Source organism: Phacochoerus africanus, chromosome 3, assembly GCF_016906955.1.
Source record: "Phacochoerus africanus isolate WHEZ1 chromosome 3, ROS_Pafr_v1, whole genome shotgun sequence".
In the NCBI taxonomy this organism is placed as follows: domain Eukaryota; kingdom Metazoa; phylum Chordata; class Mammalia; order Artiodactyla; family Suidae; genus Phacochoerus; species Phacochoerus africanus.
In genome coordinates, this window is record NC_062546.1 from 25,222,004 (window position 1) to 25,249,772 (window position 27,769).

A 27,769-nucleotide genomic window follows, 5' to 3' on the forward strand; every position below is an offset into this window, starting at 1 on the left:
TCTGTCAGCTCAAGTAAGTATTCTCTTTAGTGTCTGGTTTTTCATTCCTGTATTTCTTTTGCACAAGTAAGCCAATCTGTGCATATATTCTTCTATCTTCTTCTTTTTTTGTTTGTTTTTGTTTGTTTGTTTGTTTGTTTTGGCTACCCCGAAGCATATGGAGTTCTTGGTCCAGGAATCAGATCCGAGCCACAGTTGCGACCCAAGCCACAGCTGTGTTAACACCGGATCGTTAACCCACTGTGCCATGCCCAGGATCGAACTCATGTCCCAGGGTTTCCAAGACACCACTGATCCTGTTGTGCCACAGCCAGAACGCCTGTCCTCTTCTTTCTCGTGTGAAGAATAGCATACTCTAGGTACTGCTTTATGCTTTGCTTTTTTTTTTTTCCACTTAACATTATTTCCTGGAAATAATTACTTATAGATGCATAGAGATCTTCCTCATCCTTTTCTGAGCTGCATAGTACTCCATTAATGGATGTACCACATTTTATTCATCTTCTCTCATATTCATGAGAATTTAGATTGTTTCCAGTATTCTGCAATTACAGTTAATGCTTCAATAAGTAACCTTGCATATATGTATTTTCATGTTATTAGAGATATGTTATCAATGCAGATTTCTAGAAGTAGAATTATTGGGTCCAAAGGTAAGTATATATGTAGTTTGTTAGGTCTTTTCAAATGTCCCTCCAGAATGATTGCACAAATTTTCTGTTTCCATCAGTAATGTGTGAGAGTGCCTGTTTTGCTATAATATCACTAACAGAGTGTTTTGAAACTTTAGCATTTTTTTGCCAACCTGATGTGAGGAATGGTATCTCAGTGTTGTTTTAATTTGCATTTCTCAAAATATGTGTGAGTTGAACATTCTTTCATGTTTGTGGCTTGTCTATTACCCCTCCTCCCATTTTTCTGTTGGATTTAGGTCTTCTTTCTCTTATTTTAAAGAATATTAGAAGTATTAACCCTTTGTCTGCAAATATTTTCTTCTAGTTTTTCATTTGCCATTTAACTTTGTCTATAGAGTTTTTCTTTTAACAGATTTTTTTTTTTTGACTGCACCCATGGCATATGGAACTTCCAGAACCAGGAAGCAAATCCATGCCACAGCATCAACCTGAGCTGTGTGCAGTAACAACACCAGATCCTTAACCTACTGCACCACAAGGGAACTCCATATAAATTATATCTTTTTTTCAATTCTAGAAGTTTTATATATTTTTTTTTAGTGATTTCTATTTTTTTCCATTATAGTGGTTTACAGTTTTCTATCAGTTTTCTACTGTACAGCAAAGTGACCCAGTCACATACATGTATATATACACATTCTTTTCTCACATTATCCTCCATCATCCTTCATCACAAATGACTAGATATAGTTCCCAGGGGTATACAGCATGATCTCATTACTTCTCCATTCCAAATGCAGTAGTTTGCATCTATTAACCCCAGACACCCAATACATCCCAGTCCCTCCCCCTCCCCCTCCCCCTCAGCAACCACAAGTCTGTTCTCCAAGTCCAAGAGTTTCTTTTCTGTGGAAGGGTTCATTTGTGCCTCTTCTAGGAGTTTGATGGTGTCTTGTCTTATGTTTAAGTCTTTAGGCCATTTTGAGTTTATTTTTGTGCGTGGTTTGAGGGTGTATTCTAGTTTCATTGGTTTACATGCGGCTGTCCAGTTTTTCCCAGCACCACTTGCTGAAGAGACTGTCTTTTCCCTATTTTATATTCTTGCCTCCTTTGTTGAAGATTAATTGACATAGGTGTCTGGGTTTATTTCTGTGTTCTCTATTGTGTTCCATTAGTCTGTGTGTCTTTTTGTGTACCAGTACTGCACTGTCTTGATTACTGTGGCTTTGTAATATTGCCTGAAGTCTGGGAAAGTTATGCCTCCTGCTTGGTTTTTGTTCCTCAGGATTGCTCTGGCAATTCTGGGTCTTTTGTGGTTCCATATAAATTTTTGGATTGTTTGTTCTAGTTCTGTGAAAAATGTTGTAATGATTTGATAGGGATTGCATTGAATCTGTAGATTGTTGGCCATTTTTGAGTAGTATGGCCATTTTTACAATATTAATTCTTCCAATCCAGGAGCATGGAATATCTTTCCATTTCTTTGACTCCTCTTTTTTTATTTTATTATTTTTTTAATGATTTTTATTTTTTCCATTATAGCTGGTTTACAGTGTTCTGTCGGTTTTCTACTGTACAGCAAGGTGACCCATATATACATTCTTTTTTCTCACATTATTGTGCTCCATCTTAAGTGACTAGATATAGTTCCCAGTGCCATACAACAGGTCTTTGACTCCTCTTTAATTTCCTTGATTAATGTTTGATAGTTCTCAGCATATAAGTCTTTCACTGCCTTGGTCAGGTTTATTCCTAGGTATTTAATTGTTGGAGGTGTGATTTTAAAAAGTATTTTTATATTCCTTTTCTAATATTTCATTGTTAGTATACAGAAATGCAACCAATTTCTGAATGTTAATCTTGTATCCTGCTACTTTGCTGAATTCGTTGATCAGTTCAAGTAGTTTTTGTGTGGAGTCCTTAGGGTTTTCTATATATGGTATTACATCATCTGCACAGAGTGACAGTTTTACCTCTTCTCTTGCAATTTGGATACCTTTTATTTCTTTTGTTTGTCTGATTGCTGTGGCTAGGACTTCCAATACTGTGTTGAATAAAAGTGGTGAGAGTGGGCATCCTTGTCTTGCTCCATATTTTAAGGGGAAGTCTTTTAGCTTTTCTCCATTGAGTATTTTTTTAATAATGATTTTTATTTTTTTGATTATAGCTGGTTGTTATACATACATAACACTGTATGTTATGTCAATTTTCTACTGTACAGCAAGGTGACCCAGTCACATGTACATGTATACATTCTTTTTTCTCACATTATCATGCTCCATCATAAATGACTAGATACAGTTCCCAGTGCCATACAGCAGGATCTCATTGCTTATCCATTCCAAAGGCAATAGTCTGCATCTATTAACCCCAAATTCCCAGTCCATCCCACTCCCTCCCCATCCCCCATGGCAACCACGAGTCTCTTCTCCATGTCCATGATTTTCTTTTCTGTGGAAGGGTTCATTTGTGCCATATTGCAGATATAAGTGATATCATATTGTATTTGTCTTCCTGTTTCTGATTTACTTCACTTATATGAGAGTCTCCAGTTCCATCCATGTTGCTGCAAATGGCATTATTTTGTTCTTTTTTATGGCTGAGTAGTATTCCTTTGTGATATGTACCACATCTTAATGCATTCATTTGTTAAGGGACATTTAGATTACTTCCATATCTTGGCTATTGTGAATAGTGCTGCAATGAACATCCTGGTGGCATGTGTCTTTTTCAAGGAAAGTTTTGTCTGGATGTATGCCCAAGAGTGGAATTGCTGGGTCATATGGTAGTTCTATGTATATTTTACTAAGGTACCTCCATACTGTTTTCCATACTGGTTGTACCAGCTTACCTTCCCACCAACAGTGCAGGAGGGTTCCCTTTTCTCCACACCCTCTCCAGCATTTGTTATTTGTGGACTTATTAATGATGGCCATTCTGACTAGTGTGAGGTGGTACCTCATAGTAGTTTTGATTTGCATTTCTCCAATAATCAGTGATGCTGAGGATTTTTTCCTGCGCTTGTTAGCCATCTGTATATCTTCTTTGGCGAAATGTCTACTCAGGTCTTTTGCCCATTTTTTAATTGCGTTTTTGACTTTTTGCTTTTGAGTTGTATAAGTTGTTTGTATATTTTGGAGATTAAGCCCTTGTCAGTTGCATCATTTGAAAGTATTTTCTCTCATTCCGTAAGTTGTCTTTTTGTTCTGTTTTTGGTTTGCTTTGCTTTGCAAAAGCTTGTCAGTTTGATTAGGTCCCATTGGTTTATATTTGCTTTTATTTCTGTTGCTTTGGGAGACTGACCTGAGAAAACATTTGTAAGGTTGATGTCAGAGAATGTTTTGCCTATGTTCTCTTCTAGGAGTTTGATTCCATTGTGTATTATATTTGCTGTGGCATGTAAATTATATCTTGATGAGAAAACAAAAGCTGTTGGAGTTCCCAGTATGGCATAGCAGGTGAAGGATTCAGCCTTGTCACTGCAAGCTGCTCAGGTCTCTACTGTGGCCCGGGTTCCATCCCTGGCCCAGGAACTTCTACATGCTGTGAGTGTGGCCAAAAAAGATATAAGTTATATACCATACAGTTTACCTATTTAAAGCATACAGTTCAGTAATTTTTAGTGTGTTTACAGAAGAAACCTCATACTCATTAGCAATCACTGTGTTTTTCCTCAATGTGCCACTCCCCTCCAGCCCTAAGCAAACATGATTCTGCTTTCTGTGTATAGATTTTCCTATCCTGGACATTTCATATGAATGGAATATGTGGTTTCATACAATATGTGGTTTTTTGTGATTGGCTTCTTTCACTTAGCATGGCATTTTCAGGGTTCATCCCTGTTGTAGCATATAACAGTACTTCATTCAAATAATATTGCCAAATAATATTCTATTGTATGAACATGCCATTTTTTATTTATTCACCAGTTGGTAGGCATTTGGGTTGTTTCTATTTCTTGGCTATTTATGAATAATGCTACTGTGAACATTCACATGCATGTTTTTGTGTGAATATATATATTTTTTATGATGTTTTTAATATATAAAACTTTTCTTTTTATTGCCTCTGGATTTTGAGCCTTTCCCTCCATTAGGGTTAAAAGATGGATTTGTCGTTTTTTTTCCTAATATTTCATGGTTTTATTTTATTTTTAATTTACTAGCTTTTTTCCTTTCCTTTTTTTTTCTTTTTTTTTTTTTCTTTAAGGGTCGCACCAGTGTCATATGGAAGTTCCCAGGCTAGAGGCTGAATCAGAGCTACAGCTGCTAGCCTACGCCACAGCCACAGCAATGAGGGATCCGAGCCTTGTTTGCAACCTACACCACAGCTCACAGCAACGCCAGATCCTTAACCCACTGAGCGAAGCCAGGGATTGAACCTGAATCTTCATGGATACTACTTGGGTTCTTAACCCATTGAGCCACAATGGCAATTCCCATTTTGCCTCATTTTTGTTGTTGTTGTTTTTGTTTTGTTTTTGCTTTTTAGGGCTGCACCCTCAGCATATGGAAGTTCCCAGTTTAGGAGCTACAGCTGCCAGCCTATGCCACAGCCACAGCAACGCCAGATCTAAGCCACGTCTGCACACACCACAGTTCATGGCAATGCCAGATTCCCTAACCCACTGAGCAAGACCAGGGATTGAACCTACGTCCTCATGGATAGCAGCCAGGTTTGTTTCCACTGCTTGCCTCAGTTTTTAAACATGTTGCATACTTTTTTATATTTATTAACCCTAACGCAGCCATAGTTAGGTCTCCTTTTATATTCCTAATATTGTTTATTTGTCCTCCCTTTTCCTCGACCTATCTTATCAGAGACTCTTCAGTCTCATTTGTCATTTCTAGGAGCTGATTTTTGGCTTCTTGATTCCTTAGATACTTCAGGTTCAGTTTCAGACCACTGCAATAAAGCAAATATCACAATATAGCAAGTCACACAAATTTTTTGGCTTCCCAGTGCATGGAAAAGTTATGTTTACACTGTACTATTGTCTATTAGAAGTGCAACAACATTATGTCTAAAGAATGTACATATCTTAATTAAAAATACTTTATTGCTAAAAAATGCTAACAGGAGTTCCCGCTATGGTGCAATGAGTTAATGATCCGACTTTCTCTTTGGAGGCCCTGGTTCAGTCCTGGCCTGTCGTGGGTTAAGGATCTGGTATTGCCACAGCTGTGGCTTAGTTCACAGCTCCTGCTTGAATTTGAACCCTGGCCCAGGAACTTCCTTATGCCATGGGTGTGGCCAAAAAAGAAAATAAATAAATAAAAATAAAAACCGCTAACCATCACCTGAGCCTTCTCTTTTTGCTGGTGGAGGATCTTGCCTCAGTGTTGATGGCTGCTGACCAATCAGAGTGGTAGTTGCTCAAGTTTGAGGTGGCTTTGGCAATTTCTTAAGATGAGTCAACAATGAAATTTGCCAACAGACCTCAATTGATTCCCACTTTTACAAACTATTACTTTTTATTATGCAATGCTATTCGATAGATTTTACCATCAGTAGTAGAACTTCCTTCAAAACTGAAGTCGGTCCTCTCAAACCTTGCCACTGCTTTATCAACTAAGTTTATGTAATATTCTAAATCCTTCATTGTTATTTCAACAGTCTTCACAGCATCTTCCTTAGGAGTAGATTCCATCTCAAGAAACCATTTTTGGAGTTCCTGCTGTGGCTCAAGGGGATTGGCAGTGTCTATGCAGCGCCAGGACACAGGTTCAATCCCCCACTCAGCACAGTGTGTTAAAGGATCCAGAATTGCCACATCTGCAGCATAAGTTGCAACTGCAGCTTAGATCTGATTCCTGGCCCAGGAACTCCATATGCCACAGGGTGGCCATAAAAGAAAAAAAGAAAGGGAAAAACAAAAACCAGCCCACTTTCTTTGCTCATCCATAAGAAACAACTGCTCATCTATTCAAGTTTTATCATGAGATTGCTTCACTTCTAATTTGAGTCCTCTTGCTGTATCTACAATATCTGCAGTTCCTTCTTCCAGTGAAGTTCTTGAACCCCTAAAAATCATCCATAAAGGTTGGAATCATCTTCTTCCAAACTCCTCTTAATGATGATACTTGAACCTCTTCTCATGAATCACAAATGTTCTTCATGGCATTTAGAATGGTGAATCCTTTCCTGAAGGTTTTCAATTCACTTTGCCCAGATCCATAGAAATCATTATCTATGGCAGCTGTAGGCTTACAAAATGTATTTCTTTTTTTTCTTTTTCAGCCACACCTGTGGCATATGGAAGTTCCCAGGCCAGGGATTAAACCCTCATCACAGCAGTGACCCAAGCCACTGCAGTGACAATGCCAGATCCTTAATCTGCTGAGCCACAGGAGAACTCCCAAAATGTGTTTCATAAATAATAAGACCTGAAAGTTGAAACGACTCCTTGATCCTTGGGATGCAAAATGGATGTTGTGCTTGCGAACATGAAAACGACTTTAATCTCATTGTGCATCTCCATCAGAGCTCTTGTATTGTCAATAAGCAGTAATATTTTTAAAAAATTTTATAGTTGATTTATAATGTTCTGTCAATTTCTACTGTACAGCAAAGTGGCCAAGTTATACATTTATATACGTCCTTTTTTTTCACATTATCCTCCATCATGTTCCATCACAAAGTGAGCAATAATATTTTGAAAAGAACTTTTTTTTGAGCAATATGTCTCAACACTGGGCCTACTGCTCAGAGAAATATTCAGTAAACCATGTTGTAAACAGATGTGCTTTGTTTTTCCATTTATAGAGCGTTGCAGAGTCAATTTAGCATAATTCCTAAGGGCCCTAGGATTTTGGGAGTGGTAGGTGAGCAGTGGCTTCAAATTAAAGTCACCAGCTGTGTTAACCCCTAACAAGAGAGTCAGCCTGTTTTTTGAAGCTTTGAAGCCGGGCATTGATTTGTCCTCTATAGCTATGAAAGTCCTAGATGGCATCTTCTCCCAGTAGAAGGCTGTTTCATGTACATTGAAAATCTGTGGTTTAGTGTAGCCACCTTCATTAATTATCTTAGTTAGATCTTCTGGATAACTTGTTGTAGCTCCTACATTAGCACTTGCTGCTTCACCATGCACTTTTATGTTATGGAGATGGCATCTCTGCTTAAACCTCATGAATCAGCCTCTGCTAGCTTCATACTTTTCTTCTGCTGCTCCCTCACCTCTCTCAGCCTTCACGGTATTGAAAAGAGTTGTGCCTTTTCCTGAATGGGGCTTTGGCTAAAGGGAATGTTGTGACTGGTTTGATCTCCTCTCCACACTATTTCCATATCAGTGATGAGGCTGTTTGCTTTATCATTCACTATTTCCATATCAGTGATGAGGCTGTTTGCTTTATCATTCATGTGTTCACTGGAATACCATTTGTAATTTTGTACAAGAACTTTAGGAGTTCCTGTCGTGGCTCAGTGGGTTAAGAACCTGACTAATATCCATGAAGATGCAGGTTCGATCCCTGGCTTTGTTCAGTGGGTTGAGGATCTGGCATTGCGGTGAGCTGCAGTAGAGGTTGCAGACAAGGTTCAGATCCCACGTTGCTGTTGCTATGTCCTAGGCTGGCAGCTGCAGCTCCAATTTGATCCTTAGCCTGGGAACTTCCATATGCCACAGGTGCAGCCCTAAAAAGAAAAAAAGAACTTTAAACTTTACCTTTGCATTCACAACCTGGCTGTTTGGTGAAAGAGGCCTGGCTTTCAGCCTATTTCAGCTTTCAATGTACCTTCCTTACCAAACTCAGTCATTTTTAGCTTTTGATTTAAAGTGAGATACATGCAACACTTCCTTTGACTTGAATACTCAGAGGCTGTGTCGTGGTATTAATTGCCTTATTTCAATATTAAGTCTCAGGAAATAAGGGGGTGCTAAGGAGGAGAGAGATGGGGAATATAGCTAGTCAGTTTAGTCAGAACACATTTATTAAAGTTTGCCATCTTGTATGATTGTGGTTCATGGTTTCCCAAGACAGTTTCAATAGTAACATCAAAGATCACTGATCACAGATCACCATAACAAACATAATAACAATGAAAAAGTTTGAAATATTGCAAGAGTTACCAAAATGTGACACAGAGACACAAAGTGATCAAATGCTGTTGGAAAGTTGTCACCAATAGGGTTGTTACAAACTTTCAGATTGTAAAAAAAGCACAACCTGTGTGAAGTGCAGTAAAGCACAGCGTAATAAAATGAGATAAGCCTATGTTGTAACTTCGTTTTCTGTTCCCACAAATTCTACTCTTACCTTTATCATTTCCTTCCTTCTTTTGAAGTTTATTCTGTTCTTTTTCTCATGTCTTAAAATGGGTGTTTATAAAAAAAAAAGGGTGTTTATTTATTTTCAGCCTTCTATTCAAATAGAAGTTTATAAAGTTGTATTTTTCCTTTAGAGTGCTGTTTTATCTATATTACATTTGAATGGTGATATAAGGTGTTTTCATAACCATTAATTTCTAATATCAAAGCTTTCTATTATTTCTTTGTTGACTCCTGAGTTTTTCACAAAAATGCTTAAAATTTTCCTAATGTATTTTTAGGTTATCTTTTTATTAATGATTTCGACAAATTATATTGTGGTCAGTGAAAGGGATCTTTATGATACAGATTCCTTAAAGTTTGCTGATATTGCTTGGTGGCCTGATTTAGGTATGTGGTCAGTTGTTATAAATGCCCCCCCTCCCAATGCTTTTAAATGAATGTGAGTTCTCCAGGTGCACTGTTTTCTATAAGTATAATTGTTCTTTAAGATCTTACGTGAACAAATTCATGAAGCACGCTCTTCATATTTCTACTTGATTCTGATTTTTGTCTGATCCACCAATTATCCACTGATGATGGGTTTGTGTAATTTTCCTTTGTAGCTCTGTCCATGTTTATTTCCTATATTTGAGACCATGTTATTAGGTACACACAATTTGAGAACCATTGTATCCTTCTAATGAACCTTTTTTCATGATGGAACATCTTTATCTCTGCAGTACTTTTTACATTAAAGTCTATTTTATCTGGTAATAATACCTAAACTAATTTTCTTTTGGTTAGTGTTTACCTAGCATATCTTTTCAATCCTTTGATTTTCAGTGTTTCTGTGGCCTCTGTTTTGCAGAAGGAACCGTGAAGTTTAATCTGATAACTGCTCTTTATCCTTGATATCCTTAAACACACTGTTCTGCCTTCTCTCCTAGCGGCAGTACATACCGGTGAAAGTGAAGAGCAAAGCCTTCTGGATCTTCTCTTGGGAGTATGCCATGATGTATGTGGGAAGCCTAGTGGTAATCGTTTGCCTCTCCTTCTTCCTTCTCAGCTCCTGGGATTTCATCCCTGCAGTCTATGGCTTCATGTAAGTAATGGCCTCATTAGAACACTGTAGAAGTAATTTAGTGTTCACACCTCCATCTGGAATCAGAGGGAGAGCAAGCACAGGCAGCATCTAGAGCAGTGGTCCTTAGCCTCTAGCGTGCATCAGAATCATCTGCAGGGCTTGAATACCCAGCTTGCTGGACTCCCTCCAGAGGTTCTGATTAAGTAAGTCTGGGGTAGGGACCAAGAATTTGCATTTCTAGTAAGTTTTCAGGTGATGTGTTCCAGGGAACACCCTTTGAGAACCACTGGTCTCTTACAGTTGAAGAACACTTTCTGGGAACTTCCAAAGCAACTACCAGCCTCTGACTGGGAGATTCTGACTTAATCCCAAACAGGAATGGATGTGTATCTCCATTGCAAGAGGATCTCCAACAGTTTTAAAATAAAGCCGTCTTCCATATGTCAGACTTTTAGAGAAAATTGAAATTCCCTTGTGGTTTAGAGTTCCCTGGTGGCCCAGCAGTTAAGGATTTACTGTTGTCACTGCTGCAACTTGGGTTTCATCCCTGGACTGGTAACTTCACATGCCGTGGGCATGACCAAAACAAACAAACCCCCAAAAAACAGAAAGAAATGGGTTTTCAAGATGAATCCTGTAGACATTTCCACATTTCTCAGGATAGTCTCTGCCCAAGCATGGGACTCACAGCCCCGTGAGTGATAGACACTTAAACCAGCCAGAGTGGGAAAGGGATCTATGTCTGGGCTGCTTATTTGTGTAAAATTTTGGCTGAGCCTAACAATGACCAGTAACCTTCAGTTTTTCATGCTCTGCCTTGGAGAAGAGTTTAGAATGCCCAATGAAAGGCTTTTCCTAGTTTTCTGCTGGTCCACAGATTGTGTGCTGTACTTAATTTCACAGAAAAGGAAATGTAGTTACAGCAGGAAGCAAAGACTTGCCCTGGGTGGAGGCCTTCGTCAGTGAAATTTGACCATGAACTGTTGCCTCTCTCTCTCCCTTTCTGCGCTCCACTTATTGTACTTTTAAGATTGTGAATTGACATCAGTTTCAACCCTGTATTTTTTTAAATAGAAAAAATATAATGTAAAATTTGTGGAAGAGCCGAAATTGCAGCCTATCTTTATCTGATATAACCAGACCAAAAGTTTTCCAGATAAATCCTTATTTCCCAAACAAGGTCTGGGATCCTAGCCAGGACCTGGCAGTGGTTCCTCAGGCCCCTGGAAGGCTCACTGCAGAGTGTCAGGCACTCAGTCTGCTGGCTGCAGCTTGTGGGCATGTGGAGCACGAATGGGGAGAACAGGATCTCTGAGCTTGTCTTCTACACAGGTCTTTGGAATGCCCCAAATAGGCATTGTTGGTTTCAGACCCATTCCTCTCTTGCTACAGTGTGGGTACCTCCTGACTTTGAACAAATACATATCCTGGACAGTAAAAGAGGGACTGGTGTTTTGATTTCTGGCATGAATTCCTGCCTTGTTTCAGATCTCTGATGCATGCTAGAGTTTGGCTCAGGTAATATTTTTTTATGGGTTATTATTCTCTGTGCCTCTGCCCATTATTTTTTTAATTACCTGGGCCTGGGGTGCCTGGAGAGCCCCTCACATCCTGATTTCTGTGGAGACAAAGTTGTCCTTGACTGCCCAGCAGTGACCAAAGCCTTCAGGAGAAAACCAGGTCAAAGCAGATTGTTTATAATTTTGTTCTCATTTTTCTCTGCCTTTGTTTTCTTCATTCCAGACTTTCTGTTCCAGATCTCACTCCAAACATTGGTCTCTTCTGGTACTTCTTTGCAGAGATGTTTGAGCACTTCAGCCTCTTCTTTGTATGTGTGTTTCAGATCAACGTCTTCTTCTACACCATCCCCTTAGCCATAAAGCTGAAGTAAGTGGTTGGACCTGCTGCTTTTTTTTGTCCACAGAGCCATTTGTAGCTTTGCAAGTACCCTTCAAAACATCTGCTATCAGGTTTTATTTTTGCCCAGGGAGCCCAGTCAGTCTTCAGTCGCTTCAGTGGCTGTACCCAGCAGGAGAGCCACACATGAGGGCAGGCTGCAGAGATGTTGCTCCAGAGCCCTGATATTTCCCCTGGCTTCACTTTGGGATCCTTGAACCCATGTTATTGCTGAGCCCAGTCGTTTTAGATAAAGGTGGGGTTCGGGGAGGAGGAGGAATCCTTAGAAAAAGTGGATCCTGTTGGGTGTCCTCCATCAGCATCCTGGTGACAGTTTGCCCAAAGGGTCTCAGGACGTGTTAGTTGGGAAGCTGGTCACCTGCAACTATGTTTAATCTTTTGATCAGTTTCCCTCAAAGGAGTTGCCTATGAGCTCTCTTCTCTAGCATAAGGGAGCTAACATGTGTTGTCCCTCCTACCTATCTAGGATTTTTTTTTTTTTTTAATCATTTTAGGTCCATACCAGCAGCATGTGGAAGTTCCCAGGCTAGGGGTCAAACTGGAGCTGCAGCTGCTGGCCTTCACCACAGCCACAGTAATGTGGGATCCAAACCACGTCTGCGACCAATACCACAGCTCACGGCAACACCAGATCCTTAACCCACTGAGCGAAGCCAGGGATCAAACCTGCGTCCTCATGGATACTAGTCAGGTTTGTTACTGCTGAGCAACTGTAGGAACTCCTGTCTAGGCTTTTTGAAATACAGTCATGCCTAACCCTTCCAGCAACTCTTACTGGTAGGCATTATTATCACTTCCATTTTATAATTGAGGGAATTGCCATTCAGAAAGATGGGATGATTTTCCCAGAGTCACATGCCAGTAAGCAGTAAAGCTGGGATTCAGACCCAGGTTTGTTTGGCTCCAGAACTTATGCTCAGTGCCCTACACATGCCAGGCTCCCGAGAGAGACCACTTACAGTAGCTCCCAGAAATGGTTACATAATCCTAGTTTCGGAGGAGGGGAAACAGGCACCAGTAGGCATGGATATACCTAGATGAGGGAAGCTGGAAGAGTGTGATTTAGATTTCAGGAGTTTAAGTTCTCTGCTCCAACCTTCCCTCTTCTCCATGGCCAGTGAACCAATGCACATGGTTCCCATTCCCTAAAAGCCCAGAGCTGATGTTTCCTTCCTGTGACATAGCCTTGGCCTGGCCTCTGACAGAAAACCATTCCTTCTTGGCCTGGCAGGCTCCTGAATTCTGGCAGCCTTACCCCGCCAAGCTCTCCAGCTGTCTGTGGTCCACATTTCCTGCCCTTGTTCTGGTCAGGCCTGGCCACTTGGCTGAGAGAAGCCGGGAGCTTGGAGCATCTTTCCTCCCTCTGTGTAGCCAGCTTTCCAGCAGTTTCTATTGTTGGCATGTGAAAGGCCACAGATAGCTCCTGGGTAGACAGTAGCACCACCATCTTGTGACGTACACAGACACTCACACACACACTCACACGGCCAGGGCCTCAGAGTTGTGGGGACAGAAGAGGTGAAGCTAGGAGTTCCCAGCGTGGCTCAGTGGGTTAAGAATCTGACTACAGTGGCTGGGGTCACATCAGAGGTGTGGGTTCGGTTCCCAGCCCACCACAGTAGATTAAAGGATCCAGCATTGCCACAGCTGTAGCTCAGATTCAGTCTCTGGCCTGGGAACTTCCATATGCTGCAAGTGCAGCTATAAAAAAAAATAAAGAAAGAAAAGTTGAAGATACCTGACTTCCCCCATGGCTGACCTCCTGTGCCTGGTTAGGAAGTTCCATTCACTCTCCAGCCCCTGGAGTGCCAGCTTTGTGAGGCCCGGACCTTCAGGTCACCTCCCCCCAGGTGGTGTTGCAGGGGATTCTGGTCTCCACATTTTGGGGGCACTACCTGGTCACTAGCCTTTTCATAGGAATGTTGCAGCTGTTACCAGCTCCCTAAAAAGCCCAAAACCAGTGGTCTGGATTATCCTTCCGAAGATGCTCACTGAGATAGCTGGACCCTTCCTAGAGGATACAGGTCTGTGTGACTTTGTCACTCTGAGTTTCGGAGTCATTTGCTGTAGAGTATTTGGGTGTGTACACATTTGTCTCCACATCTTAGATTTACACCCATTGAGTCACCCTGACCTTTGCCCTGCCAGACAAGAATGCCATTAATCTGAGGAAAAGCTGCGTGAGCTAGGCATCCAGATTACTGGGCAGAAGTAGGGCATGTGCATGTTGTTTAGATGTTACTAAGGAAGGTGCAAGCCTTCCTGTTGGCTTCCCTTCAGCCCTTGGTCAGCTCTCAGAGGAGGAGCACCAGAAATTGGGTTCTGTCTCACCCTCTCTGATCAGAGCTCTGTGGTCATTCTGGCACTCAGGAGAGCAGCATTGGTGGTGCTGAGCAGTTCTGGAGACAAATAACTCTACCACTTACGAACCCACTTACCTTCTCTGAACCTGAGTTCCTCATCTGCAAAATGCAGTGACAGCATTGCCTACCTCGAGGTGCAGTTGCAGTGTAGTCAGGATCACATGCATTGATGCAAGAAAGGACCTCGCACAAGACTTAGAGTGAGAGTTTAGGAAATGGCAGCTAGTCTTACTAGATTAAGGTCACAAGAACTCCATTTCCAGCCCTTAAGAGCAAAAAGCTGCATGCAGCTCTCAGTTCTCTTTCAGGAAAGGAGCTCATCATAGCTAAAGGTCTCTGGACCCCACTGACCATGTTGTCAGAGAGAAAAGCCTCAGAAAGGAGGCACTTCCTGCCCTGGGTCCAATGTCAGAGGGGCCTCTGGCAAGGGCGGCTGCCTCATTACTCTGACAAGCAGTCATTTAAGCCCAGTAATAAAGGACGCTGACTTCATTTGTTTTCTTCCTCCACAGCTCCTGGGGGAAGGCTCAGAGCGATGGGGGAGGGGTTGATGGGAAGTGTCTCTGTGGACTGTTTCTCAGTGTTTGCTGGGCTCTCCTCCCCACCTCTGGGCATCTTCTGGTCCCCGCAGTTTTCTGCTTCTGCTACTTGGCCTGGCCCTGTGTCTTGTGGGTAGCAGAGCCAGCCCTCTGTGAAGACCCCAGAGAGTACTTTTGGATTCGAATCGAGGGATGGGGTCAGGAGTCTCTGGGGTGGCCTGGTCCCTGACTGACCTTCCTCTCTCTGTCTGCCCTGCCCCGCCTTCCCCAGGGAACACCCTGTCTTCTTCATGTTCATCCAGATTGCCATCATCTCCATCTTCAAGTCCTACCCGACCGTGGGGGATGTGGCCCTCTACATGGCCTTCTTCCCCGTGTGGAACCATCTCTACAGATGTGAGTACTCCTACCTCTGACCCCATGCTGGCAGATTGGTGTCCCCCGGCCAGGGAAAAAGGAATGGATAGGCACTTGCTGTGCTAGCAGCACCGATCGGCCGGGACACCATGTACAATATCTGCCTCCTTGGTGCTGTGGACTAGTGATGATAATAAAAATAACTACGTTTATTGAGCACTTACAGTATACCTGGCCACTGTGGTTCTAAGAGTGTTACACACATTGGCTCATTTTATCTTCACACCAGACTCTGAAGAAAGTATCCCCATTTTGCAGATGAGGAAACTGAGGTACAGAAAAGTAGAGCCACTTATTCCTTGACTGGTAGGTAGAAGGGCTGGCGTCAGATTCCAAACCTGTGAGCCTCCAGCCAGTGCTGTCCATTTGGGCTTTCTGTGGATAGTCCCATAGAGTAGCCACCAGTATGCTAAGAAACTGAATTTTTAACTTCAATTTAAGAAGGCACACACAGCTAGTAGCTGTTGTGTTGGACAGTGCGGCACTAGGCCTTGGCTTTGAACCATTTCCCAGTGGTGTGTCAAAAGATCCACAGAAGACAGACAGGCAACATTAGACTTCCTGCCTGCTGTGAAGACCCCTTAAGCTCTAACCATCCCTTCCTCAAAAGATGGCCTAGTGGTGATCTAGTTATGCTTTCTAGTGTTTCCTAGTGTCTCCCTCAGTCTGGCTCTTCACCCTCTGTGTGAGTTCTTTTCAGTGTTTGTGGGCTCCCCAAGGGTAGGCTCATGGCTCCCTCACCTCTGTGTCTCCAGCACCCAAGATCAAACCTGACACACAGAACAACTCAGCACATGTTTGTGCTTGGCTCTTTGAAACCTCTCTAGTAAAGAGGCAGTGCCAGTGGCCCAGTACCACTTGATTCTCTAAACCGGGAAGGGAACTGTTGAACTTTCCTTGCCTAAGGTGGGTGCACAGCAAGGTGTCAAGAATGAACCCAGGCAGGGCAGACTTCAGAGGAAGCAAGTCTTTGTTATTGTTTTGGGACTGCTGGGTGTCAACCAGGAAGTGAAACTGATCAGCTGTTAGAAAGAACTCTACCTGTAGGAGTGGGCCTCTGAGTGAAGATAAACAGGCGAGTGGGCAGGCCAAGCCCTGCTGCTCCTGCAGGTGATGCCTGTTAGGGTGGTGGCCAGGCAGCTTGACTGGAAGCAGGAAGTGGCATCTTCTGCCTGCGACACCCTCATTACACAGTCAAGAATCATCCAGTCCAGCAGCCTCAGAGTCCGCCTGGCGCCCCTTGGCAGAGTGGCCAGTGGCAAGTCACAGGGCATAGGAATCTACCCCAGTTTGTGACAGGGTGGGTCTTGGGGATGTTGATCTCCTTTCCCCTCCAAATGGAGTCATTTTTGGCTGCATCTCCCTCGGGGAATATCTTTCATCTCCTATTGCTGAACATGGTCTGGAGCCAGACTGCCTTGAGTCTGAGTCCTGGCTTTCCCATTATAGCAAGTTATTTAACCTTTCTGAGCCTCCCGTTTTTTTCATCTGTCATATGGGGAGAATATCTTTCATGGGCGTTTCAAGTTTGAGAAAGAAGAAAATGTAAATAGCACTGCAGTTATTAATAGTAGTGATAATTATGCAGGGGTTGCAGGGCGGAGGGGTCTCCTGCATAGTTTTATGATCAAAGCCAGCCTTAGGCTTGGTACCCACAGTCATTCGGAGTCACTGAAATAAACATATTTTTCAAAACTTGAAATAAGCTATTTTATGCCCTCTGGGGTGGTGAGGCACAAAAAAATAAGGATGGCGTTTCTGAAACCCTGGATGATCTAATAGATGCTGTTGCTGGCTGGCTGGGCAAGTTCAGTTCATCTGAAGGTCCCTGCAGAGAGCCTGGGCTGCCACCTCTCGAGGCGCAGCTCCTGTGGCAGAAAGTACTCGTGCTCACGATGTCTGTTTGGGGCATGGCAGCTGTGAGTCATTACATTCAGCCTGGACCTGTGGAGATTCTGCAGAGTCTGTGTGCCTAGGTTGAATATATTCAGCCTTCTAATGTGGTTAAGAATTCAGTTTAAACATTAGTTCCAGTGCCAACATGCCTGCTCGCACATTCACTCTTTTGTTTTTCTGTCCGGCTCAGTGGGGAGAAGAGGCACGTGGGCCCCTCCCTGAGTGCAGGTCCCAGACGCTGGGACTCTGTGGGGCTTGGGGCCAGGATGAATCATACAGACGCGCAATTGCGGTGTTAGGGAACAGCCTGCTGGCAGAGCCCGTGCCAGCCTGCTGTGGTCCAGCTTGAAGAGCCAATTACCAAAGGGCTGGATTGTGTGTCTGTGTGTGTGTGTGCTTTATTTTGTTTTTATTAACTGTTTTATAATAAAAGAATACTGATTTTAAAATTCACATTAATTATAAAAAATAACACAACAAAGTCCTATATACCCAGAACCTAGTTTAAGAAAAGAAACATCACCACCATGACCTTTGAAGTCCCTAAATCCCCTCTGTTCCCCTCCTGATGGGACTGGATTCTTCAAGTGGGATTTTATTTCTGAATAAGCCTGAGACTCAGGGAAGGAAAATGACTTGCCTGAAGTTTTGGCTTGTCAGCAGTGGAGCCAGAGATCAGAGAAAGTCACCCAGTAAACGTGGTGGGGAATCTGATTCCATCTGGCCTAGCACAGCTGATGAAGGGTGAACCCTTGCATCTCATCAGGCCCTGGTCATCTCTGACATCTCTGATACCTCCTAGTGCCTGGAACAGGCCGTCCTGTGCCCCAGGTCCCTGGCTCCATCTGCTCTGGCATGTAGCTATAATCCTCTGGCCTGTCAGCCAGCAAGAGTGAGCAGCAGCTCCCCAGTCCTGCAAAGGTCACCACAGGCCAGAAGCCAACTGGACGCTGGTGACGACGGTTCCTCCAGGCACATGGGAATGTATCCTTGCAGCTCTTTGTGACTGCACCCAGGAGCGGCATGTGAGCCTCTCTCAACCTCTTGGTCATCTGTTGTCACCGAGTCTGAAATCCAAAGGGACTAGAAGAATAGAACAAAAATCCACTTGGGCCATCAGGTCACAGGAGTTTTATCTTAGGAATAGTGTATGTTCTTTCAGCAAAATAATTTCCAGGGGATCAGAAAGAACCACTGAGAAATGTAAAGGCCCACCAATGTTGGAGTTCTCCTTTCTTGAAGATATAATTTAACATTTATAAAAAATATGTTTATTAATAATAACAAGCATAATTCTCAGTACACACATCCCTTTTCCCAGACTTCTGTTTCTGGGAGCAAGGACAAGGCTTCCAAGAAGTCTCAGAAAGGCTTGAGTCAGGGCTTTCACCTCTCAGCTTTGAAAACCCAGAATCCTGGAAATTCAGATCAGAAAAGAGGACCTTGCAAGTCCTCCAGGTGAGCGTTTCCAAATTTTGGGGTTTCATGGACCACTAACATTTCAAAAGATCCTGGTGACCGAGTTGCCAACTTTTTGTTTTACTGAAGAAATTAAAACAGTCAGGAGTTACCTGGTGGCACAGCTTTGCTGTGGCTCTGGTCGCAACTGTGGCTCTGGTTGCAGCTGTAATGTGGTTTCGAAATCTGGTCCTAGAACTTCTATATATCGTGGATGCAGCCAAAAACAAAAAAAGAAAACAAAACAAAAAACAGTCAACTACTAGTTATTCATCCCCATTTCATAAAAGGAAGGACATTTTAACAACAGCAGCCAGCAGCAAGACACCTATCATTTTTCAATAAAGAGTGAACGTTAAGTTGAAAACATTCAGCTTTAAGAAAACTCCGAACTACCTTGTCCTGATGATTCTCAGTGTGACACAGACCCATGAAGTCTCTGTTACAGACTGGTGTGGGCTGCTTATTTGGTAAGGGTCTATAGCTGTACACCAGTGGGTCCCAGTCTTGGCTGCGTATTGGAATCACCAGGGAAGCTTTTAGAAACCAGTATGGACGCCTGGGCCCCACCCCTGTCGACTCTGATTGACTTAGTCTGGGCAGGGCTCCCCAGATGAGTTCATTTTACAACCAGAATTGAGAACCTTGTCTGTAATCCAGTCCCCCTTCCAGTGCATAAACCGCCAGGATAGCATTTCAACCAAGTCACTGTACAACCAAAACAAGAGGCCTTAAGGTTCATCCCTTAAATGTCCCAAAACTCTGACTTGGGAGAAGGGATTTCCTGAAGGTCAGGATCAGAGAGGGGAAGGGAACTTCTGATCATTAAGTGCCTGCCAGGAAACTTACCTGAGCTTTTTTAAGTGCTAAGTTTTTGGTGTTTTTTTTTTAGTGCTAATTTTTAAGGCATTCTTTTAATTAATTTTAAATAATATTTATTAGTTTATTTAAAAATGCAATAAAGTATAAAGAAACGATAGCATATAATCCTACTGTCAGAGATCCCCTATTGAATTAAATGGAAAATAAAAGCACAGTGTGGTAGGCAGAATAATGCCTCCTACAAAGATGGCCACCCCACAATCCCCAGAACCTGTGACTACATCACTTTACATGGTCAGAGGGTCTAAAGTATAATTGGAAGGCAGAAGAGGAGATCATAGTGATACAATGTGAGAAGGACTTAATCCATCATTGCTGGTTGAAAAAGGAAGGGGATCATGGGCCAAGAATGTAGGCAGCCTCTACACACTACAAAGGCAATGTCACGGATTCTCCCCTAGAGCCACCAGAGGGAAGGCAACCCTGCAGGTACCCTGATTTTAGCCTGTGGACTTCTGACCTCCCGAAATGTAAGATAGTAAATAAATGTAAGATAGTAAATTGTATTTTTTAAGCCACTTAAGTTTGTGGTGATTGGTTACCGCACCAATAAAAAACACGGCAGTATATCTGTGCCAGCTTTTCCACACATCTTGTTTAATTCATGGGATGCTCCCACAAAGTAGGCATTTTAGCCCTATTTTAGAGATGGGGAAGCTGGGACTCAGAAACTTGCTGGCAGAGGAGGAATTTTTACCAAGATCTCTCTGAGGCTAAATCTGCAGCCCACAGTCAGGCTGCCTTCTCCACCAGCAGAGCTCGGCCTACCTGCCCTCGAACCACCCTCTGTACCAGGTCCTCTGGGAGCTTGGTGAGGGGGGCGCTTCAGGTGGGATTCTGCATTCCCTCTTGGGGTGGGGGTGATGCTAGAGAGGGACGTTGTCAAAAAGAGACTTAAAGAGCAAGGCAGCGGAGAAGATCCCGTTGTGGCACAGTGGAAACAAATCTGATTAGGAATCATGATGTTGCAGGTTTGATCCCTGGCCTCAGTGGGTTAAGGGTTTGGCATTGCCATGAGCTGTGGTGTAGGTCGCAGATGAGGCTGAGATCCTGTGTTGCTGTGGCAGTGGTGTAGACCGATAGCTGTAGCTTCAATTCAACCCCTAGCCTGGGACCCTCCATGTGCAGAGGGTGCGGCCCTTAAAAAAAAAAAAAATGGGAGAGAGAAAAAGCAAGGTGAGGTTGAGTCCAAATCTAGGACATCCCACCAGCTTTGGGCATGAGGAGCTAAGGGTCTGAGGTTTGGGTCTTGGCACCCTGGTGCCTCTCCTTGTGTGTGTGTGTGTGCGTGTGTGCGTGTGTGTGTTGGGAGGCAGGGGTTCTGCCTTTCAGCTACATCAGACTTTTCCTGGACCTCTCTGTCCTGCAGGGCCATCCCTGCAAGGAAGGAGTCCCAAAGAGTCAGCAATGGGCTAACTGTGACCTCTGTCTTTACAGTCCTGCGAAACATCTTTGTCCTCACCTGCATCATTATCGCCTGCTCCCTGCTCTTCCCTGTCCTGTGGCACCTCTGGATTTACGCAGGAAGTGCCAACTCCAATTTCTTTTATGCCATCACACTGACCTTCAACGTTGGGCAGGTAAGAGTCAAAGGCACCACTGGGACAAAGATTTATTTTGTAGCCTCCGACGTTCAACCTGGGTCCTGGGTTCTGCCAAAACAGGGGGTTCGTTTGGTCATGAATGAGGGACAGTTCCTCCCCTCAAGTAGTTCCAGGACTCATAGAAAAGGTAGGGAAGTAAGAGCAGCAGGGAAAACTGAATTTGGCTAACGTTCTTGGGCATCTCGATGTGTCGAATTCTCACAGCAAGCCTGCCAGACAGTGTTGTCCCTATTTCACGAATGGGAACCAAAGCTCACAGAGGCTTCTGTTGCCCATGGTCATTGGGAGCCAAGAACCAAATTCAGGCAAGGCTCAATCCAGTTTCTGAGTCCACCCTCTTTCTGGAACTGCCTGGGCTGTGCGGCGACACCTAGAACCAGTGCAGCGTGTGAGGGAGGGGAGGGCGGCAAAGGGGAGGAAAGACTTTCCAGACTTTGGAGCAGCAGGAGCAAAGGCAGAGAGATGAGATATATAGTGGGTCTAGCTGTTGAGTAGGTCTGGAGCACACACTGCAGCCAGCGGTGGCAGGAGAGGAGACTGAGGGGGTCCGAGAAGCACCAACAATGATCTCCAACCCTCCTCTGATGGGGGAAAGCCTCTCTCTCAGAGCCATAGAGCAATGGGTCTCAGCCTCAGAATCACCCTGGGGAGCTTGTTCAAAAATGAAGATGACCTGGAGTTCCCGTTGTGGCTCAGTGGTTAACGAATCCGACTAGGAACCATGGGGTTGCAGGTTTGATCCCTGGCCTTGCTCAGTGGGTTAAGGATCTGGCGTTGGTGTGAGCTGTGGTGTAGGTTGCAGACACAGCTCAGATCCCGGGTTGCTGTGGTGTAGCTGTGGCATAGGCCGGCAGCTACAGCTCTGATTAGACCCCTAGCCTGGAAACTTCCATATGCTGCGGGAGCGGCCCAAGAAATGGCAAAAAGACAAAAAAAAAAAAAAAAAAGGACCATTCCAGGATCCACTCCCAGAGATATTGACTGGAATTTGTATTTTTTACAAGCTCTGCAGAGACTCTGTTGTAGGCGGTCTAGCAAACTTCTCTGACGTCCTCTTGTTCACCATGCTGTGTTCCCTTGGGTCAGCTCTGGCCTAATTGCCAAGGTCTTACAGGAATCAGTCATACCATTTACCATTTCAATTGCATTGGCACAGCCTGGCACTTCCTGTGCATAATGGATGGGATGGGAAGCAGGGCTCGCCAGAAAGACCAGTGATGCCAGTGAATAATTCCTAGGGAGATGCTTGTTGCCTCCAAGGTTAGCTTCTGAGAAAGAAGAAGAGAGTTAGGGCTCTTGCAGTGAGTGATGGGTCTGGTATTTCCTGCATGGACATTTCTGGACAATTCATGTCCAGTCCAGCTATTTATCTTGGTTTGTGCACAGCAGGAAGGGAAATGGAGAGCCCTGTAGCCTGGGCGGGACCAGGCCAGAGGGTCTGTACTGCCTGTCACTTACACAGGTCACTAATAGCAGATGCTAGCACCTCTTACCTGTGTCCACGCAAACAGAATTCCACAGGATGCAGCTTAGTACCTTGAGGAAATCAAGAAAAAGTTTGTTCTGGCTCTTGTGTCTTGCTGAAATCCCCTTACTTTTCCTTTGAAAGTGATGACTGGCGTGGGAGGCATTGGGCCCGCCCTGCGCCTCTGGGGAGCTTGGTGAACTCCACTGAAATAGTCCGAAGCTTGTCAGGTTGTGAGTGTCCGATGTGGGTCAGGAATACAGTTGCATTGATTACCAAGTATCCGTGGAACTTGCCAGATGACAGATTTTTTTCCCCCTCTGGCTGCCTTGAGGAGAGAAGTGTTTCTGAACACAGCATGGGGGATGTATGCAAGCTGCCAGGTGCCATCAAAGGCAGGAGCAACTCAGTTTGGGAAGAAGTAGGGTGGGGTGGGGGGTGGGAGTGTTGGTGGCTGAGCTATCTGTAGATAGGTTCATTTGTGCCATATGTTAGATTCCACATATAAGTGATATCATATGGTATTTGTCTTTCTCTTTCTGACTTACCTCATTTAGTATGAGAGTCTCTAGTTCCAACCATGTTGCTGCAAATGGCATTATTTTGTTCTTTTTTATGGCTGAGTAGTATTCTATTGTGTATATTTACCATATCTTCTAAATCCATTCATCTGTCAATGGACATTTAGGATGTTTCCATGTCTTTGCTGTTGTGAATAGTGCTGCAATGAAGACAGGGTTGCATGTATCTTTTTCAAGGAAAGTTTTGTCTGGATATATGCCCAGGAGTGGGATTGCTGGGTCACATGGTAGTTCTATATTTAGTTTTCTGAGGAAACTCCATACTGTTTTTTATAATACTTGTACCAATTTACATGCCCACCAACAGTGTAGGAGGGTTCCCTTTTCTCCACACCCTCTCTAGCATTTGTTATTTGTGGACTTATTAATGATGGCCATTCTGACTGATGCGAAGTGGTACCTCATTGTAGTTTTGATTTGCATTTCTCTAGTAATTAGTGATATTGAGCATTTTTTCACGTGCCTGTTGACCATCCATATGTCTTCTTTGGAGAAATGTCTTCAGTTCTGCCCATTTTTCCATCGGGTTATTTGTTTTTTTTTGCTATGGAGTTGTATGAGTTGTTTGTATATTTTGGAGATTAAACCCTTGTCAGTTGCATCATTTGAAACTATTTTCTTCCATTCCTTAGGTTATCTTTTTGGGGTTTTTTTGATGGTTTCCTTTGCTGTGCAGAAGCTTTTAACCTTGATTAGGTCCTATTTGTTTATTTTTATTTCTATTGCTTTGGGAAACTGACCTAAGAAAATATTTGTATGGCTGATGTCAGAGAATGTTTTGCCTATATTCTCTTCTAGTTCTCTTTCTAGGTGTCTTGTCTTAGGTTTAAGTCTTTAAGCCATTTTGAATTTATTTTTTTGCATGTTGTGTGTGTGTTCTAGTTTCATTAATTTATATGCAGCTTTCCAGTTTTCCCAGCACCACTTGCAGAAGAGATTGTCTTTTTCCCAGTTTATTTATATTCTTGCCTTCTTTGTTGAAGAGTAATTGACTGCAGATGTCTGGGTTTATTTCTGGGTTCTTTATTCTGTTCCATTGGTCTGTTTGTCTTTTTTGGTATCAGTACACACCATCTTGATTACCATAGCTTTGTAATATTGTCTGAGGTCTGGGAGAGTTACGCCTCCTGCTTTGTTTTTGTTTCAGGATTGCTTTGGTGATTTGGGGTCTTTTATGGTTTGATATAAATTTTGAGGGGTTTTGGTTTTTTTCTTTATTCTTAAAATTTTTATTTTCTCCATTATAATTGATTTACAATGTTCTGTCAATTTCTGCTGTGTAACAAAGTGACCCAGTCATACATATGTACATTTATTCTTTTTCTCACTTTATCCTCCATCATGTTCCATCACAAGTGATGAGGCATAGTTCCCTGTGCCATACAGCAGGATTCCATTGCTTATTCACTACAGATGCAATAGTTTGCATCTATTAACCCCAAACTCCCAGTCCATCCCACTCCATATGAATTTTTGGATTGTTTGTTCTAGTTCTGTGAAAAATGTCATGGGTAATTTGATAAGGATTGCATTGAGTCTGTAGACTGCTTTGGGTAGTATGGCCATCGAATGATATGAATTCTTCCAATCCAGGAACATGGAGTAGTTTTACATTTCTTTGAGTACTTTTTAATTCCCTTGATTAATGTTTTAGAGTTCTCAGCATCTAAGTCTTTTGCCTCCTTGGTCAGGTTTATTCCTAGGTGTTCAATTTTTTGGAGTGAGGTTTTTTTTGTTGTTTTTGTTTTTGTCTTTTTAGGGCCACAGCCTAGGGCCACAGCCATAGCATATGGAGGTTCCAAGTCCAGGGGTCGAATTGGAGCTATAGCTGCGGGGCTACTCCACAGTTCACAGCAATGCCAGATCCTTAACCCATTGAGCAAGGCCAGAGATTGAACCTGCATCCTCATGGATACCAGTCAGGTTTGTTAATGGCTGGGCCACAACAGGAACTCTGTGGAGTACAATTTTAAAAGTTTAAGAATGATGGGTATAATGTCTTCATTGTATGTTGGTAGAATTTGCCTGTGAAGCCATCTGGTCCTGGACTTTTGTTTGTAGGCAGTGTTTTTATTACATATTCAATTTCATTTCTAGTGATCAGTCTGTTGTTCAGTTGATCTATTTCTTCATTCAATTTTGGTGAGCTGTGTATGTCTAGAAAGTTGTCCGTTTCTTCTAGGTTATCAGCTCTCTCTCTCTCTCTTTTTTTTTTTTTTTTGCATTTCTATAGTATAAGTTGAGATTTCTCCTTTTTCATTTCTTATTTTATTTGAGTTCTTTCTCTCCTCTTGGTGAATCTGGCCAGAGGCTTGTCAATTTTGGTTACCCTTTCAAAGAACCAGATATTGGTTTTCTTGATTTTTTTCTATTGTTTTTTGAATCTCTATTTTACTGATTTCCTCTCTGATCTTTATGATTTCCTTCCTTCTGCTGACTTTAGGTTTTGTTCATTCTTCTTTTTCTAATTCTTTTAGGTGGTGAGTTAAGTTGTCAATTTGAGATTTTTCTTCTTTTTTGAGGAAGGCCTGTATTGCTATGAACTTCCCTCTAAGCACCAATTTCTTTTTTTTCAGTAGCGTGTTGTTTAGTCTCCATGTAGTCAGTGTTTTCTCATTTCTTTCCTGTGGTTGATTTCTAGTTTCATGTCATTGTGGTCAGAGAAGATACTTGAAATAATTTCTATACTCTTAAATTTGTTGAGGTTAGTTTTGTGTCCCACTATGTGGTCAATCCTTGAGAATATCCCATGTTCCCTTGTGAAGAATGTATATTCTGATTTTTGGGAGGAATGTAATGTCCTGAAAATATAAATTATGTCTAACTTTTCTATTGTGTCATTTAGGATCTCTGTTGCCTTACTGATTTTCTGTCTAGAGGACTTGTCCATTGATGTGAGTAGGGTGTTAAAGTCTCCTACTATTATTGTATTCCCATCAATTTCTCCTTTTATGTCTGTCAGTGTCTGTCGTATGTATTTGGGTGCTCCTATATTAGGAGTATATATTGACGAGTGTAATATCCTCTTCTTGAATTGATCCTTCTATAATTAAATAGTGTCTTTTTTTTTTCAGTTTACACATTTATTATAGAAATTCCCTTCCAGTGTGGGTGGTGTCTTGGGCCCAGATCCACTGGTACAAAAAGAAAAGTTTTAACACCTGGTAAAGGGGGTAGGGGAACTTGCAGCTCTGGAAAGTCACAGACAGGTATCATAGAAAACACAGCTTGTGTGGATTTGCTTAAATAAGAAGTGGTGGGTGGAAGGAAAGCCAAGGAAGACGTGACGTGGCCAGACGTCACCTGAGGATTTCACTGGCATCTACCAGATGCCAGGTTCCACCACTGCGGCATCCCAGGTTTTGTTTTGTTTTGTTTTGTTTTAATCATTAAATAATATTTTTCTTTTCTTTCTGTACGGCCTTCATTTTAAAATCTATTTTGTCTGATATGAGTATTGCAACTTCTGTTTTCCTGTCTTTTCCATTTGCATGAAATATCTTTTGCCATCCTCTCACTTTCAATTTATATGTGCCCTTTGCCCCAAGGTAAGTCTCTTATAGGCAACTTATTGTAGTCTCTTGTTTTTTTATCCAGTTGCCACTCTTATGCCTTTTGATTAGAGCATTTAGTCCATTGACATTTAAGGTAATTATTGATAAATGTGTATTTATTGCCATTTTAAACATTGTATTCCATTTGATTCCATGTTTCTCCTTTGTTCCGTTCTTTTTTTGGTTAGATGATTTCCTTTTATTTTATGCATGTGTCCTCTTTGATTTTGTGAATGTGTTATTTGGTTTTGATTTGTGATTGCCCTGTTTTTCAGGTATGTTAACCCCTTCCCCTAAATCTGCTTGGTTTAGCCTAATAGTCATATAGGCTCAAACACATCCTAGAAAAAGAGTCTAGATTTTCTTACTTTCCTTCCCCACATAATGTCCTTTTTTAACATCTTCATGTTTGTCCTTTTGCTATTCCTTGTGTTTATCATCACATTTGCAATAGTTTTTTTTGTTTGTTTGTTTTGGTTCTGTATACTGGTTATTTAAATGATTACTTTCCAATTGTGATTTCTCCCATCCTATTTCTTCCTACTTTTTTTTTTTTTTTAGAGGCGCCCTTTCAGTATTTCTTTTAGAATGGGTTTAGTATTGCTGTATTCTTTCAGTTTTTGTTTGTTGGAGAAATTCTTTGTTTCTCCTTCTATTTTAAATTATATTCTTGCTGGGTAGAGTATTCTAGGCTGCACATTTTTCCCTTTTAGAACTTTGAATATATCTTGCCACTCTCTTCTGTACTGTAATGTTTCTGTAGAGAAGTCAGCTGATAGCCTTTTGGGGTTTCCTTATAATTAACTCTTTGTTTTTCTCTTACAGCCTTTAGAATCCTCTCTTAGCTTTAGCTTTTGCCATTTTTGTTGTAATATATCTTGGTGTGGGCTTGTTTGGGGCCCTCTGTGCTTCCTGTATCTTGATATCTATTTCCTTTAGATTTGGAAAGTTTTCAGCCATAATTTCTTCAAATATATTTTCAATCTCCTTTTCTTTTTCTTCTTCTTCTGGAATCCCTGTTATGCATAGATTGGCCCACTTTATATTATCTCATAGAGCTCTTATATTACTTTCAGTTTTTTTCATTTGGTTTTCTGTCTGATTAGGTGATTTCCATCATTCTATC

General features: G+C 42.3%; 1 protein-coding gene across 3 annotated transcripts in view; it reads left to right on the forward strand.

The window, feature by feature from the left end:
* The window catches only part of PIGU (phosphatidylinositol glycan anchor biosynthesis class U), a 120,519-nt gene that overhangs the window by 78,730 nt on the left and 14,020 nt on the right, over positions 1–27,769 (forward strand). For all 3 annotated transcript variants that reach the window (XM_047771270.1, XM_047771271.1, XM_047771273.1), the window contains 4 exons: positions 9,831–9,985; positions 11,711–11,854; positions 15,058–15,182; positions 20,877–21,019. In XM_047771270.1, coding sequence (XP_047627226.1) covers positions 9,831–9,985; positions 11,711–11,854; positions 15,058–15,182; positions 20,877–21,019 — 567 coding nt within the window. The remainder of the gene's footprint in view (positions 1–9,830; positions 9,986–11,710; positions 11,855–15,057; positions 15,183–20,876; positions 21,020–27,769) is intronic.